The sequence below is a fragment of the Hyperolius riggenbachi genome, chromosome 12, assembly GCF_040937935.1.
Source record: "Hyperolius riggenbachi isolate aHypRig1 chromosome 12, aHypRig1.pri, whole genome shotgun sequence".
Taxonomy (NCBI): Eukaryota; Metazoa; Chordata; class Amphibia; order Anura; family Hyperoliidae; genus Hyperolius; species Hyperolius riggenbachi.
In genome coordinates this window covers 61,884,705-61,906,587 of record NC_090657.1, presented here as the reverse complement: position 1 = coordinate 61,906,587, position 21,883 = coordinate 61,884,705, and the positions used below count along the sequence as shown (strand labels likewise).

General features: G+C 44.8%; 1 protein-coding gene across 1 annotated transcript in view; it reads left to right on the top strand.

Annotated features, from left to right (window-relative positions):
* Positions 1 to 21,883, top strand: part of SLC16A3 (solute carrier family 16 member 3) — a 115,992-nt gene that overhangs the window by 79,141 nt on the left and 14,968 nt on the right. The window contains exon 3 of the mRNA XM_068262245.1: positions 20,033 to 20,176. Coding sequence (XP_068118346.1) covers positions 20,033 to 20,176 — 144 coding nt within the window. The remainder of the gene's footprint in view (positions 1 to 20,032; positions 20,177 to 21,883) is intronic.

Genomic DNA, 21,883 nt, shown 5'->3' with positions numbered 1-21,883 from the left:
CCCATCTCCCAGAGTGAGCACTAATTGATATAGAGAAGGTCAGCTTTGTCTGAACGACAGCTGGAGTGTCAGCCCATCTTCCCTGGACAAGGACTGAACTGCAGCTCAGCTCGGATGGATCAGCTTCCAGGACCAACAAAGAACAAAAAAAACTTCACCAGACCTTTCCGATAAAGCTCTATATTCCTGAGCAACCTGGCAAAAAGCACATCCCCCTAACATTTACATACTTCCACTCTTTAGTGTAGCTAAGGAGATGTGGGTCCTAGCGCAAATTTTACATTGGGGCCCCCCAAGAATCAAGGCTGTTCCTAGACTTTTTTGCTGCCCGAGGCAAACTTGTGAGGATGCACCCGCCCCCCGATCTGGAATAATCACACAGCACCCGACAACTTACTCTGCTTCATTTAATGTTCTCACATGACATGCTGCAGCTCAACACAATAGCACACTGACTGGCTGTGTGTCTATACCAAACAAACTACTCACCCTCAGCCACTCCATTCCTCCTCAGCCAGGACAGCAGAGCCACCTCCTCCCTTCTGCTGTGCAAGTCAAATGAAACACTGCTGCTCTCCTGCCTCCTACCCCCTCCTCACTCACTGTCAGACTCCTCACACAGCACAACAAGCTGCTTTCCCCCAATGATGCTCTCCTGCCTTTCTCCTCCTCACTCACTGTCAGACTCCTCACACAGCACATCAAGCTGCTTTCCCCCAATGATGACCTCTTCACCTCGCTCTCCTCTCGCTTCTCCTCCCACTCTGACTGCATGCTGTAAGTATAAACACACAATGCTAACATGCCGCCTCTGTAATCTCTGTGCCTAATGTAAGTTTTTTACCTTGCATCATGAGAGAACAGGCCCTGCCAAGCATTTTATACAAAACAATTGATATGGCGCCACAACACCTGCCAAGGACAGATGCAGCATGAGGTGTAAGTAGGGGAGGGGATTTGTTTGTTAAAGTATTTAACCTCCTTGGTAATCCCGACCTCTGCTTGGGGTAGCCGCCGGACGCTGAATGCAGAGCAATGCGTACAGCGGGAGTGTTTCTACATACCTCCCGGGGATCCCGACGTCGGCTGGCATGCTTCTTCCTCTCCTCCGGGGCTCTGCTTCCCCCTGGTGAGATAGCCGGCTGCAATTTCACTTTAGAGATGCAGCGCCACCCGGAGGATGGAGGCCTAACTGCAGCGCTGGAACCTGGCAGCATGATTTTTTCCAGGTTTTAGGGTCTGAAAGGGTGCAAAAAAAAAAATTGCACCGCTTTTAGACCCTACAATCCGGAAAGAATCAGAACGCCAAGGGGGTTAAGTGACACGGAAGCAAAAAAAAAAAAAAAGACAAAAAAAAAAACTTGTGGTGTAATGAATTGTATATGTAGTATGGATAATGAATACAACAATAGTGGTAATAGAAATTATCTCTTATTTTTGTTTTCGGATATATAGCTTTTTTCTTTTTTTTTTAAACAACATTGCATACTTCTGTCATATTTGCAGTTTACAAACCATACTCTGCTCTGCTTTATAGTTTATAAGTCAGAGCTAATGACCATTTGAACTTCCCTGCAGTAAAACCTTATCTGAAGCGGTCTCACTGTTTCTTTGATGTATAAGTGCTTCAGAAAATAGCACTGTAGCCAACCAACTTGATAGAGAGCTCAGAGAAGCTCTTTTGCATAGATAACAACTGTTATTACATTGTTATTATAAGTTTTTTTTTAAACTCTGCCTGTACTGTAAACAATATGAGGATAATTTCTTAGCTACTAATGCTATATTTATTAGCTGTACTACACATACAACTCATATACTTTTTTTTTTCGCTTCAGTTTCACTTTAAAGATTAACACTATTCAAAGCATATATAGAAGTGATCATTACCAGCATAGCACCATTAAATAGCTAATACCGTGCGGTCACCAACTCTGCATCCTCTATTGCTAAGCCACTGCTTCCACTTCCTATTGGGGATGTGACATCCATCCTAGCACATGAGGTAACAGGGGTGTCAGCAGAGGATGCTGCAGAAGTGGGACCAGTGACCATTTACACCGCACAGGCACCGGGGTGGGGGACATTTTACACTGGGGGGGGGGGGGCAAAAATGCTCGATCGGGTGGGCATTGGTAACAGCAATCAATATCGCGATGGCCGACATATATGCAATGAGCCGGCCACTGTCCCCGATTTTCCAACATGTCCGATCAAAAACATTTGACCGTTTTTTTCTCCAAAATTGATCAAATTATTGATTAGATGGACATTTTGCAGCACAGATTATTATCTGATTAGATACAATTATAACGAAAAAAAAATAAAATAAAGACATTGCAAAGTGAAAAGTAAAAAAATAGAAGTTAGATCAAGAAATAATGAATACTCGCCATGCAATTAGTTCATGTCGTTTGATCCTCTGTGAGCCTGCAAGTCATCATCTTCACTGTTGCATGGAAAAATCTCTCATTACAGCCTATGGCGGCGCCCAAAGCACTGCGCCAAAATTAGATGATGATTTGCCTGTTATAGTCTTATCTCCAACAATGCAATGATGTTCACAGACAGGAATCTGTCATGGTCATGGCCCTGACATCACACTGTGGGAGGGGTTTCACCACAATGTCAGCCATAACCTAATGATCTATACCAGAAAAAGGTGAAAAATTCTCATTGGAAAGGGGGTATCAGCTACTGATTGGATAGCCAATAAGACTAGACAAGCTTTTCTGAACCTTTTTACTCTGGAGGAACCCTGAAAATAATTTTTGGATCTCAGGAACCCCTAGATTTATTTTGCAGGAGGCATAGACTTTAAGGCTGCTTACACACAGGGACGTTACAGGCGCACGTTAGTGCAGCCTGTAACGCTCCCCCAACGCACAGCAATGTAACACAAGTGGGCTGTTCACACTGCCCACGTTGCGTTACATTGTAACGCTGCACGTTCTTCCGAAAGTGCAGCATGCTACGGCGTTACAGCGGCTTAAGCCGCGTTAGACTGTTTGCACATGCGCAGTCATGTTGGGAAGGAGCGGAGAGCGGCCAGGCACATGGCTAATTAATATTCACTGCACGTTGTGACGTGCAGTGTTTACTTCCTGGTGCGGCCGCTCTGTGCGGCGATTGGCCAGCGGGACCACGTGATGCCGCATGCGTCCAAGAGTATGCATCACGGACGCCAGAGTGAGCTGCACAACGCGGCTCACTCTGACGTCCACATCGAAGGGCACCAGGCCTTGCGTTAGGTGCACGTTATGCGACCTTAACGTAGCACCTAACGCAACGTCTTGGTGTGCAAGTAGCCTAAAAGTAGGTGTGGCTGCTTATTTTACTGCCACCTATTACAGAGTCCCTCATTATACTGTTTCCTTATTCTGGTGCTTTTTATTGATGTGCTTATTATTCTGACCCTCAATTTAATGCTTTCCTTTACAGTACCCCCTATTATAATAAGCTCTATCATACTTCCCCCACGATGGGGAAAAATGCCAGGGAACCCTGCAGAGTACTCAAGGAACCCTGGCGTTCCAGGGAACCCTGGTCGAGAAAGCCTGGTCTAGACATTCCAAGCTGCATAATATTGTCATCGGATTTCCATCAACTCAGAATTCCTCGCTCACCCCTTGTGATCCATAGACAATGGTGATCGTTTTGACTGGATAGTTTGTGGATAAAATGATCCAATCTCCCCTGGGTGACAGGAAATTGTACTCACAGCCTTCCCAGGTGTTTTCTCCTGAGCGGATTATCTGATGGCTCTAAATCTACTCCTGGTGAAGCCTTAATCCATCTTTTTAGTGTCATCCAGATTATACTGTCCATCAATAGCCAGACTCAGTCACACAGGGCTATGTTACAGCCATTCTCTGTAAACAAGCGCAGATGTGTCACACAAGCTGCTTTTCTAAAAGCCTCTGTCTAGGCAAGTACAAAAGAATTTCAAATCTTTATTTACCGGATAAGTGCCCATGCATTAATTCATACTGCAGGCTTGCAATAATCGACAGACCTCTAATGAGGCCAGGCCTCTAGGCACACCACCTACCCGTGTCCCCCCGAAAATAAGACAGCGTCTTAAAGGGTACCTGAGATGAAGAATTAGAATAAAATATATGCATACCTGGAGCTTCCTCCAGCCCTCTTCAGTCTGATTGCTCTCTCGCCATCCTCCTTCGACATCTAGATCCTCCGGTAGATGCCCTGTGATCTTTGTCAGTCAGCGCAGGCGCAGTCCTGTTGCGCACGCTCCCCGTTGCGCTCCCGCGGCTGGGAGCGTTCTGCACCTGCGCAGTAGTACTGTGCGCAGTTCACCCCAACTGGCGGAGATAACAGGGCCTCTACCGGAGGATCTAGACGCGATGGAGGATGCCGAGGGACAGATTAGCCTGAGGGGGGCTGGAGGAATCCAGAGCTATGTAAAATGTTTTTCTAGTTTTTCATCTCAGGTTTCATTTAAATTGATTTTTGCGCCAAATGATGTGCTAGGGCAAATTTTCAAGGGATGTCTTATATTTCTACGAACCCCATGAAGAATGAAGAGTAGGTAGGATCTAATGAAGCCTCCTGTATATGCTCACACACTGATGCACCATTGGATTGCATGGTAAGGTCTGGAACCCACTAGCAGAACGTTACTAAGCCATTTCTAAGTGTTTGTGGTTTGAAAAGCTCTTGCTAATGTAATTCTATGGATGTGATCCCTCCTGAACGATGTGATTTTATAAAACTCCCCCATAGCATTGCTTTAGCAAGAGCTTTTCAAATCACTAGCACTTAGAAAAGGCTGCTAGTGGGTTTGAGCTCTCATGTACAGTACGTGCCCTGACCCTGCACACAGCTGATAACCTTGCTGTGTGCTGAGATGACAGGAATGTGCCTGTTCCCCGCTGACTGGCCGCCTCTTCCTCCTGTGCAATATACTGATCAGGTACATGCCCTGTCACCCCTGCACACAGCTGATAACCTTGATGTGTGATGGAAAGACAGGACCGGTTCCCAATTGGCACTGTGTTGCTGTGTCCCTGCTTACTGGTCGCCTCTTCCTCCACTGGATTGCATGGTAGAGGGGTGAGGGGCTGACGCACATTGAGGGAAAGCTGCATGCATTGGTAGCGTGAGCCAGGCAGAGTCCCCGCTCCACATCACAGGCCGAAGATGCTGTCACACACAGTGCGGCTTTTAGCACGGAACAGCTACCGTAGTGCAGCCCCAACATCCTCGGGTGACTCATCTCCTTCTCTGGTCACTCCGTCCTTTAGAAGCCCAGCAAAACACCGCCTACAGTTACCGGAGGAATAGGATAAAGAGCAGGTACCGTAGGATCTAATGATGCCTCCTGTATAAGCTCCTGTATAAGTTTTCCTTCATCCTCTGTAACTCCCTCTAGGGCTTATTTTCGGGGTATGACTTATATTTTGAGCATGCTTGAAATTCCAGCTAGGGCCTATTTTCAGGTTAGGGCTTATTTTCGGGGAAACAGGGTAACAAGGTAGAGATCCAACCACCTCAACTAGCCTTCCAAAGATAGGGATCTGTCAGCATTTTTACACCATCTCAATTATGATGATTCTACAATAGCGAGCTGACCGCCCCTGCTAGAGTTTGGATTCTGGGGGGCCCCATGACTGTTTTGTGGAGTGGTTCCCCTGGGTTCTTACACCCCGGCAACAAGACAATCTAACTACTGTAAGAGCAATTATATAACTTGTATGCAATTTGAAATTTGGGCCAGTCAAATTTGACAAGTTCTTTGATCTACCCACTTGCAAGCCGCATACAAATCAATGTGCAAGCTACATTGATTGGCATTCCATCGTCCGTCTTTAGTGATCGAGTTTCTGGAGCTCCAAAAACCTGTAATTATGTAGGCAGACAGTGATGCGCTCTACTAGGAGATAAGTGAAGTGTATGGGCAGCATGATGGCGTAGTGGTTAGCACTCTCGTCTTGCAGTGCTGGGTTCCCACGTCTGTGTTGGTTTCCTCCATGCTACTGCACGAGTGCAAGGAGGACATAGGAAGCCAGAGGCTTCCCTCTACCTATGGCAGCATTCTTGCCTTGCAGCGCTGGGTCCCCAGTTCAAATCCCAGCCAAGGGCACGATCTGCGAGGAGTTTGTATGTTCTCCCCGTGTCTGCGTGGTTTTCCTCTGGACACTCCGGTTTCCTCCCACATCGCAAAAATAACATAAATTAATTGGCTTTCCCCTAAATTGGCCCTAGTCTACGATATAGACATATGACTGTGGTAAGGCTTAGATTGTGAATCCCTCTAAAGGAACAGCTAAGTGACAAGACAGTATTTCTTCCTGTGATACAATGACAGCAGCCATGTTGTTTGTAAACATTACACAGAGGCAGGCTTATCTGTATCTTGAGCAAAAAAACCTAATCCCCCTCCTCCTCCCTCCTCCCCTCTGCCTCTGAAATCAATGGCTAATAACACCTCCTCCTGCCCAGACTGAGCTCCCATGAGCCCTTGCTACTGCCAAGGCTCTCTGAAAACCTGTGGGCGTGGTTTATTTAGTTTATAGGGAATTAGAGTATTAAAACAAAAAAGTATTTGGCTTGAGAAATGCCCTATAAACAATAGGAAAGGAACACAATTATGCAATGAGTAAAAGTTCACCTCGGATCCACTTTAACATCACACCTAAATTAGCTCGCAACTTTTTCAAATGTATGCCTGTACAACTCTGCGGAAGATGACAGCACTATATAAATACTAAATAATAATAGTAAGTATAGAAATGAATTTGGACTAAGTGCGGAATAGTGCGGTGAATCGGGACAAATATAACCATCTCATCACTTTATTCTTCACATCTCAGCAGCAGTTCCTGTGAAACCTCCTTTAAGACGTCTATCGCTGTTTGGAAAATTACAGTGCGCAAAACACAACTGTAATATTTCTCCACATGTCAAATATTTTCCTTCTGTACCTAGCAATTGTTTTAAAAATATGTGGTTATTCTGACTGTCTTATTGTAAATGGATTTCCCATGCCTTTCTGAGGAAAGGGGGTGACTTAATTAGACATGGAGACATATTATGGACCTGGAAATTGACAAATAAGTTATTCAGTGTTTACGGATTGTCAGCTATTATTATTCATTATATTGGGCAGCACGGTGGCGTAGTGATTAGCGCTCTTGCCTTGCAACACAGGGTCCCCGGTTCAAATCCCAGCCAGGTCAACATCTGCAAGTAGTTTGTATGTTCTCCCCGTGTCTGCGTGGGATTCCTCCAGGTGCTCTGGTTTCCTCCCACATCCCAAAAACATACAGATAAGTTAATTGGCTTCCCCCTAAATTTGCCCTAGACTACAAATCATACACTACACGACATAGACATATGACTATGGCAGGGATTAGATTGTGCGCTCCTCCGAGGGACAGTTGGTGACAAGACAATATACTCTGTACAGTGCTGCGGAAGATGTCGGCGCTGTATAAATACTAAATAATAATAATTCTTTATGAAATATCTGTTTTAGGCCTGGAATCCACTAGAGGGTTATTTAGAGGATTTAGGGAGCGCTTTCAATCGCTGGCAATTTCCCTAAACGCACTGCCAATGTAAATGGATGGGACAGTTTCCACTACAGTGATTGCTGTTAAGGAAATCATAATGGCAGGACATGCAGCATTTTGGGAGCGTTTCCACTCCAATTAATTGTATAAGAACAGGGAATATCGCTCCCAAAACGTTATCATAAATTGCTAGTGATTGCGATAGCGCTTTGTGCTTTTTAGTGCGTTCCAGGCCTCAAGCTGGTGGGGGTGGGGTGGGATTTTGTCTAATATTCTTATTCCCTGATATCCTCATGTCGGCATACAGATGGGCAGTTCTCCGCCTACAACTGTCAGATAGTACGTTATTTGAATAAAAGCTACCACACCCCTTACTCCATATTCCTTTTTTTGTCCTCACCGCCGGATAGGATGGATGTACTGACAGATTTTTTCCCTTACCTCCGCACGATTTTTTGCGGATCCGATCAGGTTCTTACCTCCCCTAATCGCAGTTCTGATCCTCAGGCAGCTAAATGCTCCAAAGAGGTCAGGAGCCTGCTCTTTTAAGTTCTCCAGGCAAGCCTACATATTACATCTAAAAGTTGTACCAGTATGGCGGTGGACTAAAAACCCTTATCTTCCAGCAGTGGCTGTGATAGAAGGAAACTATCCATTATGTCTGACAGGTGTGTGCTATATACTTTATTGTATTTACCTGTAAAATTTAAATTTTACCGTCCCAGCGGCTGATTATGCTGTGCGCAGGCGCTGTGTTTCAGGCTGAGTGATTGGCTAGCCGGGAGTCGCGTCATTGTGGAAGTTTGGTCGCTTCCGCTTTGTCGCTCTTACTTGGGAAGCGACGGCCATCTTTGTTGTGGGCGCCGGACGGACGTCATATAAAACGTCCAGGAAGTCAGCCCAGTGTTGCTGCCGGACTGCGGACTGTGCGGTTTATGCTCCAGGCATTCTCGGCTTCCACTGCTTCATTCAGCGCGGCCCTCATAAGGTATTTGTTTAAAACTGCCTTACCATTTATTATATATTATGCTACTTTGCATAAATTGCATATGTTACACACAGCCATATATTTCTGGGTCACTGATGGCCTGAATTTACCTTACAGCTGCTATCTAATAATGGGAAAGTCTAGAAGAGAACATAAAAAGAATTCTAGGTAAGGGGGGTGAGTATGAATGAGGTATTTTTGATTGGATCTAAAGATCATACATTCATTTGATCTTTTTGATCTTTTTTTCTAGCCATAAACATTCATCCTCCAGAGGAAAGGATGAGGATCATTATCACTATATTCCCCCTGAGAGCCATTCAAAGCATCAATTCTCATCTAGACAAGAAACAGCTTCTGTGTCCACTTACAAGCAAGATGATAGACACACTAAATCACAAGCTAAAAAATCACCAGAAAAGCAAAAATCTAGTTCTCCTAGAAAATGCATTTCTAAAACCAATAAACCCTCAGAACACCAGTGTTGGTTATGCGGAGACGATAGATTACCAGATAAAATGGTGTGCGAAGACTGCCATTATGACATATCAGGAGAGTCTCAAGATTTTTCTACAGTGGTAAAACAAATAGACAAGGATACGATGTCAGAAATGTGTACGCAACAGACAGATCAGCCTAGCACTCCTATAAGCCTAGTGCACACCAGAGCGGTTCTGCTGCGGTTTGCGAGCCGCTTGCGGGTGCGGATCCGCTAGGGTAATGTATCTCAATGGGCTGGTGCACACCAGAGCGGGAGGCGTTTTGCAGAAACGCATACTCCCGGGCTGCTGCAGATTTTGGATTGCGGAGGCGTTTCTGCCTCCAATGTAAAGTATAGGAAAATCGCAAACCGCTCTGAAAAACGGCAGTTCAGAGCGGTTTTGCAGGCGTTTTTGTTACAGAAAGACAGAAAAGACTATGGAGAGCGTCTACTAGCAAATATCACAAAAGTTTATTGAATCAAAATGCAGTCACATAAAACTCCCTTATCCCCCCCTAAAATACACGGCCGTGTATAGCTAGATGTCAGCTGACCATACACACTGAATCACACAAAGCAGTCATACTCAAACTATCTAGACAAACTTAGTGGATACTCCACAATACAAATCTGACTTGAGTAACTGAATGCTTCAAATCCACAGCCCAGATGCTGCAATATACATCCTCTGTGATTCTTAATCTGCCACGCTGTAAGGCTGACTCAGTAAACTGACACTGTCCGCTTGAACTAAACCTTAAAATCGTGTCCCAAGGGTAGATCTATGTGACCGCAACCTGCGATTCTGAGATGACTTCTGCAGCTTCCCCACGTGGCCAGTGCAAAGTTAAACATTAATTGAGGAGCGCAAGAAAATATAGAGGTGTCCGATACCCTTATCAGTAACAGCTTTACTGTAACAATATAAGAAATCTACTACACCAAAAACGCTTCCCAAAACCGCAAAATGCTAGCTGAACCGCTACAGAAAAATAAGAAAGTGTTTCAAAATCTGCTAGCATTTTGCGGATCTGCTAGCGGTTTTTGGTGTGCACAAGGCCATACAGAGATCTACTAAAGAGATCGCAGAAGATATAAGTTCTGAAGAGCTAGATTATTCTTTTGATTTTTCCTGAATTCCTTCGTTTATTTCTCAAGTTAAGGAGGCGATTGAGTGGGAAGATTCAGAAGAGGGAGATAAGCCTTAGAAAAAAAAGATATTATAAACAATTAGATAAAGATCATGTGTCCTTTCCTTTTATGGATGAAATTAAAGAAATTATAACAGAAGAGTGGAATAAAACAGTAAAGAAAGCTTCAACTAAAAATAGGCTTCGCAAACTATATCCGTTATCAGAGAGAGACGGTAATTTACTCGAGACCAGTCCAGTGGTAGATGCAGCAATTATGCGACTAGCAAGAAATACGACTCTTCCTTTAGAAGACTCATCTTCCTTTAGAAATGTTTTAGATCGCCAAATAGATGTCGATTTAAAAAGGGCATACTTATCATCAGGGGGCGCAGCTAGGTCAGCAGTAGCCTTCACATCTGTGGCTAAGGCCATAAAAGCATGGGTTTTTGAAACAGAAAACGCAATAATGAGAGGTGCAAGCAAAGAATCTATTGCTCTCACATTGAATCAATTAAAAATGGCCTCAGAATTTGCAGGAGAAGTTGCCCTTGATATAGCTACAGCCTCAAGTAGATCTATGGTCTTCTCAGTGAGGGCAAGAAGGGCCCTATGGCTTAGAGCATGGGCAGCTGACCCTTCATCTAAAACTACCTGGACTAGGATACCGTATGACGGTAAACATCTGTTCGGTCCTACATTAGACTCAGCAATATCAAGAGTAACAGGAGGCAAATCAGGCCTTTTGCCTCAAGATCGTAAATTTCAGAGGCAACGTTATGCTCAACAACAGACAACAGACAATCGTTCCAAAGGTTCAAAGATGCCCGTTCCTATAAACCAGGCAAGGTCTTCAATAAGAACTGGAAAAGATCTCAGCCGTCCTTCTTCAGATCTAACAAGTCAAAAAGTGTGGCACTCACAGAGAGTAACGATAAATCTTTTTGAGATGAGGCCCGTCCAGACGAAGCAGGTGGGAGCCAGGTTGTCCCGCTACACGTCAGTCTGGGCGGAACGTGACAGACCCCTGGATTTTACACATCATAAACAAAGGTCACAAGTGGTCATTCAAAAAACCACCCCGACTTTCTCACATACTCAAAACCTCGATACCCAACAATCTGCGGAAGCGCCAGATTCTTCTAGACTATGTAGACACATTGATAAAACAAGGAGCCGTAATTCCAGTTCCACTAGCTCAACAATTCGAAGGTTTTTATTCCCCTCTGTTTATGGTTCGCAAAACGACAGGAGACTGGAGACCAGTCATAGATCTGAAGGCTTTGAAAAAACATAGAAAACTTCCAAAATTCAAAATGGAGTATTTACAAACTGTAGCGAGGGCAGTCAGAATTGGAGATTGGATGTGTTCAGTCGATTTAAAGGACGCCTACTTCCATGTTCCAATTCTTCCCTCATTTCAAAAATACCTAAGTTTCGTGATCGGACACATCCAATTCTGCTGCCTTCCGTTTGGCCTTTCCACGTCTCCTCGGACGTTCTCAAAGGTCCTTCTGACAGTGGTCTCTCTTCTGAGAACTTAGAAAATCAGAATTTTACATTACTTAGATGATATCTTAATACTAGCGGATTCAGAAGAACGTCTACAGCTTCACAGAGATGCCGTCTTAAAAACCTTAACCATATTTGGCTGGATAATCAATATAAAAAAAAGCCAACTGTCATCCACACAACAAATGATTTTTCTAGGTGCACTTTTTTCAACAAAACAAGGTACCATAGCATTGCCCCAAGACAAAATGGAAGTTCTGATGTCAAATCTTTCACAAATCCAGCCAAACTCGATGCTGCCTGCCAGACAGTGCATGAGAATCCTAGGACAGATGTCCTCGACAATTCCACTAATACGTTGGGCACACTGGAATCTAAGACCGTTCCAAATCAATTTCCTAGACCAATGGAAAGGAGAAAGGTTAGATCAACCGATAGCGATTCCTCTGACAGTTTGGAAATCCCTAAGGTGGTGGTTAAATCCACAGAATCTAAAGAACTGTTGCTCCCTTGTACTACCAAAATGGGAAATTTTAACGTCGGAAGCGAGTGCAATAAAATGGGGTGCAACCTGGAGAGATGTAGCAGTACAAGGGGAATGGACTTTCACCACAGACAACATTGTGTCAAATGTGTTAGAAGTCAGAGCTGCCCACCAAGCATTAATCTCTTTTCTACCGAACATTGTAGGGTGCTCAGTTATGCTTGGAATGGACAAAAAGGCTGTTCAATATATAATCTAACTCTAAAAGTCACCTTCCTGATAGCAATCACACCTGGAAGAAGAGTTTCCGAACTCCAAGCCCTCAGCCACAAGGAACCATTTTATATATCTTTGAAGATCGCATAGTTCTTCATCCTGTGGAGGCCTTTGTTCCAAAGGTCGCTTCGACTTCTCACTACAACCAAGACTGGACTTTGCCAGCATTCAAAAATCCAGAGGATCCACACTTACCACATCCGTTAGATCCTGTCTCTACAATTAAGTCTTACATAAAAGCCACAGTATCACTTAGAAATTCCGACAGGCTTCTGGTAGTGCCTCAAGGAGCAAATAAAGGAAAGCCTGCTTCATCGAGAATTATCTCTTCCTAGATTGTCAAAATTATTCAGCATGCATACAAATCCAAGGATATGCAACCACCACAAGAAATTGTAGCCCACTCCACAAGAGGAATGTCTGCTTCATGGGCTTCACTAGGGAAAGTTTCATTAGAAACTATTTGTAAAGCAGTGAACTGGGCCTCTAGCCATACTTTCATAAAATGTTATAAAATTGAACCAGCTGCACTGTCTGCAAGTGTTTTTGGAAAGAATGTTATTTCCTTAGCTTCAGGTTCTAATGTATAGATAAATAATTAAAGTTTGATTTATGCACCTGCTTCCCGCCCATATTGTTTTGCTTTTCTAGTTAAGTGCCCATCTGTATGCCGACATGGAGATATCAGGGAACAGGAAAATTGTATACGCGCCTACTGTAATTTTCCTTTCCTGATATACTCCATGTCAGCATACAGCCCCACCCTAAGCAGGCGGTTTGGCCTCAAATGGGGAATATGGAGTAAGGGGTGTGGTAGCTTTTATTCAAATAAGGTCTTATCTAGCAGTTGTAGGCGGAGAACTGCCCATCTGTATGCCGACATGGAGTATATCAGGAAAGGAAAATTACAGTAGGTGAGTATACAATTTTCCTGTATCTGTATTCATTTAGTTAGCTGTATTAAACAGTGTGGTTAGGTAAATGGATAGCACTGTTGCCTTGTAGTGATACACCCGGTTTTGAATCTTCTTTTAAAACCACCCTGGCGTTCTATTAAGATCGCCAGGGTGGATGCGCAGCAGTATTTTTTAAAATGTTTTCCCCCCTATCATGTAGCTAGCCTAGCACTAGCTACATGATGCCCCCCGCCCTGCGCTATCCCTCCCACCCATCCGATCACCGCCGCCGCAGTCGCCCGTAAGGAAATCCCGTTCTGAACGGGATTCCCTTTAGGGCTTCCCCATCGCCATGGCGACGATCGTGATGACGTCATCGACGTCGTGATGTCATCCGGCGTTCCGATCCACCCCGCAGCGCTGCCTGGCACTGATTGGCCAGGCTGCGCAGGGGTCTCGGCGGGGGGGGGGGGGGGTGGCGGTTGCGCGGTGGATAGCGGCGCATAAACACAGGATGTTAACCTTATGTCTTCTTCCATGAAAGCAGGAAGTACACTGCAGATTTATTCCAGGGTTTTATTGGCTGTAACAAATACTTTATTTCTTTAAAAGTTATTATGCTGTTGCTTATCTTTTAGAGCAGAGAGGAAGTTCTCTGTTCAGGTCCACTTTAAGGGACCATATATGACTATTGTGAAAAATTGTAAAATGGAAGAAATGTACATTTTAGAAGTATGTATTTTACAGAGTACAATGCACTATAATTGTTTTCCTATGTTGCTGTCATTTGCAGTAGGTAGCAAAAATCCGACAGGTTTTGGAAAAGTCCATCCCCTCATGGGTGATTCTCACGGTTTTCTTTATTCACAAAAGCACTTACTGGATTGCAGTTGCTCAGCCCAACTGCCAAAATAGTTTATAAACAAGTAGGCAGGCTGGCATATTTGTATTTGTATAGATCCTTTCCAGGAATTGTTTTTGTAAAGAATAAAGGTAATACTGAGAATCTCCCATGAGGATATAGACTAATCCAAAAACCTCACAGATCTGTCTTACTACTCTAAGTGACAGCAACATAGGAAAAAGGGAATTTATAGTGCACTGTACTTTGGGAGAAATATGTTGGCGCTTTATAAATCAATAATAATAAATGTACGTTTTACTGTATATGCTTGTATTTTACAATATTTTATGATAGTGGTCCTTTAACCACTTAATCCTAACTATAGTCATCCAGATAGGAGCCGCTGTAGTCTATCTGGATGCGTAACTATGTCCAGTGTTGTTGCGGTGGGCGCGCGCTCCCGCCCCTTGTTCCTGGTGGCACTTACAGGGGATCAGTTGGTGAAGTGGAACATGTGTTCCCCGAACCAACCGAAGCCCCTGTGAATGAATCAACGTGCCTCGACTCACAAGGCATGTTAATTCATAAAACTGAAACTACAAACAAAGTAAAAAAAAAAATTTTTTACATTGAGCAATTCCTGGTAACTACCAGGATAGTGTATAGCACCACCTAGTGGCCAAAAAGTTAAAGTAAAAAAATTTAAACAAATAAATGTAATATTTAATAAAACCTTATTCACTCCCACCCTCCCACGTAGATACCAAAAATAAACACATAAAAAAAAAAGGTGACAGTTTAAAAGAAAAAATATATAAATAGTTACCTTAGGGTCTGAGCTTTTTTAATATGTACATAATGAGGGTATATTACTGTTATTTTAGCAAATAAGGGGCTTTTAATTACCAATAGGGTAGAAACAGAAAAAATACACCTTCCAAATAATATACTGTTGCCATACATTGTACTAGAAACATAGTTTAACCACCCTGGCGTTCTATTAAGATCGCCAGGGCAGCTGCATGAGGGTTTTTTTTAAATAAAAAAAAAAATATTTCATGCAGCCAACTGAAAGTTGGCTGCATGAAAGCCCACTAGATGGCGCTCCGGAGGCGTTCTTCTGATCGCCTCCGGCGCCCGGAATAAACAAGGAAGGCCGCAATGAGCGGCCTTCCTTGTTTTGCTTAGATCGTCGCCATAGCGACGAGCGGAGTGACGTCATGGACGTCAGCCGACGTCCTGACGTCTGCCGCCTCCGATCCAGCCCTTAGCGCTGGCCGGAACTATTTGTTCCGGCTGCGCAGGGCTCAGGCGGCTGGGGGGACCCTCTTTCGCCGCTGCTCGCGGCGGATCGCCGCAGAGCGGCGGCGATCGGGCAGCACACGCGGCTGGCAAAGTGCCGGCTGCGTGTGCTGCTCTTTATTTCATGTAAATCGGCCCAGCAGGGCCTGAGCGGCACCCTCTGGCGGTAATGGACGAGCTGAGCTCGTCCATACCGCTAAGGTGGTTAAATGTTGTGATAGCCAGGACAACTGGGCAAATAAAATGTATGGGTTTTATCTTTAGTAGTATTGTTTATTTTAAAACTATAGAGGATGGAATTGTAGAAATTGTGTATTTTTACATTTTTTTTCTTGTATTTCCCAATAAAATGCATACAAAATAAGTAATTACTGAAAGCAAGTATCACCCCTAAAAGGCCTAATTTGTGATGAAAAAACAAGATATAGATCATTCAGGTGTGATGACTGGTGATGAAGTTAATGGCGAATGAATGGGAGGAGCGCTATAGGGGAAAATATATAGGGGAAAATTGCTTCCATCCTTAAAGAGGAACTCTAGTGAAAATAATGTAATAAAAAAAGTGCTTCATTTTTACAATAATTATGTATAAATGATTTAGTCAGTGTTTGCTCATTGTAAAATCTTTCCTCTCCCAGATTTACATTCTGACATTTATCACATGGTGACATTTTACTGTGGGCAGGTTATGTAGCTGCTTTGGCTGTTACAGACAGCTGTAAACAGTCATTTCCTGTCTGTGAACATTGTTACATTGTGGCAGTTTGCCCAGAGTACCGCGGTACCAGAGTTTCTTGTGGGAGGGGTTTCATCACAAAATCAGTCATACAGCGCCCCCTGATGGTCTGTTTGTGAAATGCAATAGATTTGTCATGTAAAAGGGGGTATCAGCTACTGATTGGGATAAAGTTCAATTCTTGGTCGGAGTTTCTCTTTAAAGTAAACCAGAGCTGACGATATGAAAACTGGCTCAGTCGCCTCAGTCCGGGTCTACTGCACATGTACGGGAGGTCTGTGGATGCGTAGAAGATCAAGACTGGAACTGACTGAGCCTGTTACTGGGGCTGATTGCGGTGGAATGGCAGACCTTGGGAGGATGGCAAGGGCTTATGGGGCTGGAGGAAGCCCCAGGCAAGTAGCGATTTTTCATATGTCGTCAGCTCTGGTACACTTTATGGTTGAAACAACCCGCAGGCTGAAATGGATAAATAAATTAAAGCAAACTATTTTGGAAGCTAACGTCCTCCATTTGCTGCATCTGTTTTCAATGCAAGTTGTGTAATCTGCCCGTGTATTGGGCTCTGCACATATATGCAGCTGGTCAATTCGGGTGCAGCCTATTTGGAAGCACTGCCAATATCTTCTGTTGTACAAAAATGTAAAGGGGCCCATACACTGGTCGTTTTTAGCCATGGATCGATTCTATAGAATCGATCGATCAGAAATCGATTCTATCAAATTCCTCATTCGATCGATTTGTGGCCGATTTTGATCGATTTGATCTATCTGACAGGATGGATAATCTAGGTCGATCTGTTGCTGGCAGCAGATCGATGGCCCATAGAGTTGCATTGGATGTAATGGTCCAATAATGCATTTAGATCGATTTTCAATAGATTTCCAATAGATTTCATTGTGAAATCTATTGAAAATCTGTTTCTAGTGTGTGGCACACATCAGAGAGATTTCTGTGTAATTCGACTTGACAGGCATCTGACAGAAATCTGTCTGATGGTCGAATCTGCTGTAAATCTATAAGTGTATGGCCACCTTAAAGGGGCCCATACACTCAGCTGATTTTCTGGCCAACCGATCGATCCCGATCGATCGATCGATTGATCGTTTGCAAATTGGTTGGCCGATTTCGATCGATTCGAACTGGCAGGGTTGAAAATTTAGGTCGATCTGGTGAGATTGCTTATCAGTTTGCATTGGCCTTAATGGAAATCTGATGGCAAAAATATGCCATCAGATCGAATTTCAATAGATTTCAAACTGAAATCTATTGGAATTCTATCCTGGTAAAAAATGTTCTAAAAACGCATCAGATAGATCATCAGATGCATTTCTTATCTATCTGCTGCCAATCTGACGAGTGTATGGGCACCTTAAGTCTACTTGTGGCTATCTACATCCATGTGTGTCAGTTTGCATGCAATGTATTTAGTTTAGGGTTTAGTGCATAGGTTTGCATCTGATTTCTATTCAAGGTGCGTCATTTAAGTCCCTAGGGGTCGCTGCATGCCTCTGTTGGTTTAATTTCAGTTGCAGCCAATTTTTCCATGTTAACCACTTCAGGACTCAGCCTTTACCCCCCCCCCCCCCCCCCCCCCCTTAAGGACCAGCGCTGAATTCTAAGATCTGTGCTGGGTGGGCTCTACAGCCCCCAGCACAGATCAAATAACAGGCAGAGCGAGCAGATCACCCCCTTTTTTCCCCACCATGATGTGCTGGGGGGGTCTGATCACTGCTGCATGCGTGTGGGTGGCGGGGGGGGGGGGGGGCACCTCAAAGCCCCCTCCACGGCAGGATTCCCCCTCTCCCTCTTCTCCCTCCCTGCCCCGGAGATCGGAGGCTGCACAGGAACGGATCTGTCCTGTGCAGCCTCTAACAGGCTCCTGCCTGTCATGTGACAGCTATCCCCGGCCGCTGATTGGCCGGGGATCGCTGATCTAGTACAACGCTGCTACTGTTAGCAGCGTTGTAAAAATGTAAACAAAGCAGATTATTTCCGCTTGTGTTTACATTTAGCCTGCGAGCTGCGATCGGCAGCCCGCAGGCTATTCACGGAGCCCCCCGCCATGAATTGACAGGAAGCATTCTGATTAATTAGACTGCAGCCGGCGATGGAGATGTGCGTCGCTGGTCTTGCAGCTGCCACTTTGCCGACGCGCGTTATGAGTGCACGGTCGGCAAGTGGTTAAATAAAAGAAAAGACCTTGCCGATGCGCTCTGATAAAGCAGATCGTACCCAGCTTGCATGCATCTGGTATCCATAGGCAAACGCAGTGGGGGATTACAGCTGCCCAGAATCCCCCTCTCAGTCCAGGGTCAGTGCAGTCTTTGGGGACAGGCACAAGTTGAAACACCTGAATATCTGCAAGCATCCTGCAGCTCACAGCACTGCCCCCTTCTTTCCCTGCTACAGTTGACTTTGGATGTAGCAACAGCGTGTGTACAGAGCATGGAGCAGCAGTGTGTGTACAGAGCATGGAGCAGCAGTGTGTGTACAGAGCATGGAGCAGCAGCGTGTACACAGCATGAAGCAGCAGCGTGTGTACAGAGCATGAAGCAGCAGTGTGTGTACAGAGCATGAAGCAGTAGTGTGTGTACAGAGCATGGAGCAGTAGTGCGTGTACAGAGCATGGAGCAGTAGTGTGTGTACAGAGCATGGAGCAGTAGTGTGTGTACAGAGCATGAAGCAGCAGCGTGTGTACAGAGCATGGAGCAGCAGCGTGTGTACAGAGCATGAAACAGAAGCGTGTGTACAGAGCATGAAGCAGCAGCGTGTGTACAGAGCATGAAGCAGCAGCGTGTGTACAGAGCATGAAGCAGCAGTGCGTGTACAGAGCATGAAGCAGCAGTGCATGTACAGAGCATGGAGCAGTAGTGTGTGTGCAGAGCATGGAGAAGTAGCGTGTGTACAGAGCATGAAGCAGCAGCGTGTGTACAGAGCATGGAGCATCAGTGTGTGTACAGTGCATGGAGCATCAGTGTGTGTACAGAGCATGGAGCAGCAGTGTGTGTACAGAGCATGGAGCAGCAGTGTGTGTACAGAGCATGGAGCAGCAGTGTGTGTACAGAGCATGAAGCAGCAGTGTGTGTACAGAGCATGAAGCAGCAGTGTGTGTACAGAGCATGAAGCAGCAGTGTGTGTACAGAGCATGAGCAGCAGTGTGTGTACAGAGCATGGAGCAGTAGTGTGTGTACAGAGCATAGAGCAGCAGTGTGTGTACAGAGCATGGAGAAGGCGCGTGTGTACAGAGCATGGAGAAGGCGTGTGTGTACAGAGCATGGAGCAGCAGTGTGTGTACAGAGCATGGAGCAGCAGTGTGTGTACAGAGCATGGAGCAGCAGTGTGTGTACAGAGCATGGAGCAGCAGTGTGTGTACAGAGCATGGAACAGCAATGTTTGTACAGAGCATGGAGCAACAGTGTTTATACAGAGCATGGAGCAGCAGTGTTTTTGTACAGAGCATGGAGCAGCAGTGTGTGTACAGAGCATGGAGCAGTAGTGTGTGTACAGAGCATGGAGCAGCGGTGTGTGTACTGAGCATGGAGCAGCTCTGGGGAACTAAACCGAGTCATGTATGAGCACAGCCCTGTACCCTGCTGTGTGAATGCTTCACATTCCCCTTCATTAGCAATCCTCATTATCAGTATCCAAACTGCTCCTGATTGATCCCATTGAAAATCCTGGGTTTGCCCCTGATACACCACTAATGCACTGCAAGTGTGATATGTGTAGGCATGGTGTTTGCACTGTATTAGTGTTTCTTCAAATTAAGCAGAACAGATTGTATTGCATTTGGAACAACCCATCTACACAATCCCTTAGTGATCTCTGCTCATTTCTCTCCACAGGTCCACTCTGCAGCATCTGTGTCAATCGGTTCGGGTGCCGGCCAGTCATGATGGTTGGAGGCCTTTTTGCCTCTCTCGGGATGGTGGCTGCCTCTTTCTGTACGAGTATAATTACTATCTACCTCACTGCCGGGGTCCTCACAGGTGGGTAACTGTACTGTGGTCATCCTGTGTCGACTTTGTTTCCTGAAGTGAAAAGCAAACCTGAGGTGACAATAAGCCGATGAGCGAAACCATTACGGCCCCAATTCTAAACAGGACTTTCTTGGGATCCTAAAATCTTATTTAATCATCGAGAGTTAAGAATTACGTAAGCATGCGGGTCACACACAAACACACACACACACACACACACACACACACACACACACACACACACACACACACACACACACACACACACACACACACACACACACACACACACACACACACATAAGGGTAAAGCCTCAGTAGAGGGAGATCTTAGGTTTAGGCACAGGTAGAGGGAGGTCTTGGGCTGGTTTCACAGTGGGACGTTAAAGTCCCACGTTACAGCAACCAGTAACGCAGCCTAACTCACAGCACTGTAAAATCAATGTGCTGTTCACAGTGCACATGTTGGGTTAGGGTATAACGCTGCACGTTAAATGAAAATGCAGCATGCTGTATGTTATACACCTATAGAGCTGCGTTAGATTGTTTGCACATGCTCAGTGACTAGCCACATGGCTAATTAATATTCACTGCACTGTGGTGACTTGTGGTGGGACTCAGTGTTGTCTGGTTCATTTGATCTGGATCTTTTTTGTGAGTCGAATCATCCGGATCACCACAATGAAAGATTCGGTTCACAGTGGATGTCTGTCTGGAAGAAACAGGAACATACAGAATGTACAGTGCAGGGAAAGTCTTGTCCTGCTAGTCATTTCACCCAGTCTGCTTCCCTAGTAAAATGATTCAAATGATTCGGTTCAAAGATCCGGATCTTTTCAATGATCCGATTCGAATGTTCCGAATCCTTAAAAAGATCCAGACTTCCCATCACTATCCTGGAGTGGCTGCTTTTAGAGCCGCATAACGCGGTCCAATTTGACGTCCAACTTCAACACCACCACGTGTTGCGTTAGGGGCACGTTATGCGACCTTAACGTCCCCTAAAATAAAATGTCTTAGTGTGAAAGTAGCCTTAGGGTTAGGCATCAGTAGAGGGAGGTCTTAGGGTTAGGCGTTGGTAGAGGAAGATCTTAGGGTTAGGCATGGGTAGAGGGAGGTCTCAGGGTTAGGTATCGGTAGAGGGAGGTCTTAAGGTTGGGCATCGGTAGAGGGAGGTCTTAGGGTTGGGCATCGGTAGAGGAAGGTCTCAGGGTTGGGCATCGGTAGAGGAAGGTCTCAGGGTTGGGCATCGGTAGAGGAAGGTCTCAGGGTTAGGCATCGGTAGAGAGAGGTCTTAAGGTTGGGCATCGGTAGAGGAAGGTCTTAGGAATAGGCATCGGTAGAGGGAGGGTTCTGTGTGTGAGTAAGTAAGTAAGACATAGTAAAAGCTTACTATTATTTTACTATTGGAAGTAGTAGAATATCAGTAATGTTACCAATATTTTACTAGCGGAAACCCCCACACCCTTTTTTTCCAAGGGTATTTTTACATGATTACCTCACAACATCATCTAAAAGATAAAGCCATAGAATGATGACCTTTGTGAAAGAAAATAATCTAATCCTAAAATAGCTGGTTTAACTTGGTTTCACTTTTGCAGGGAACTCTGAAAGGGTTAAGCATCAATATTTACTGTATGAGAGCAGAGCTCCCCTGCAGTCTATTCACTGTTGCTGAAAAGAACTAATTAGACAGTTGATCTGGCTAAACAAGCA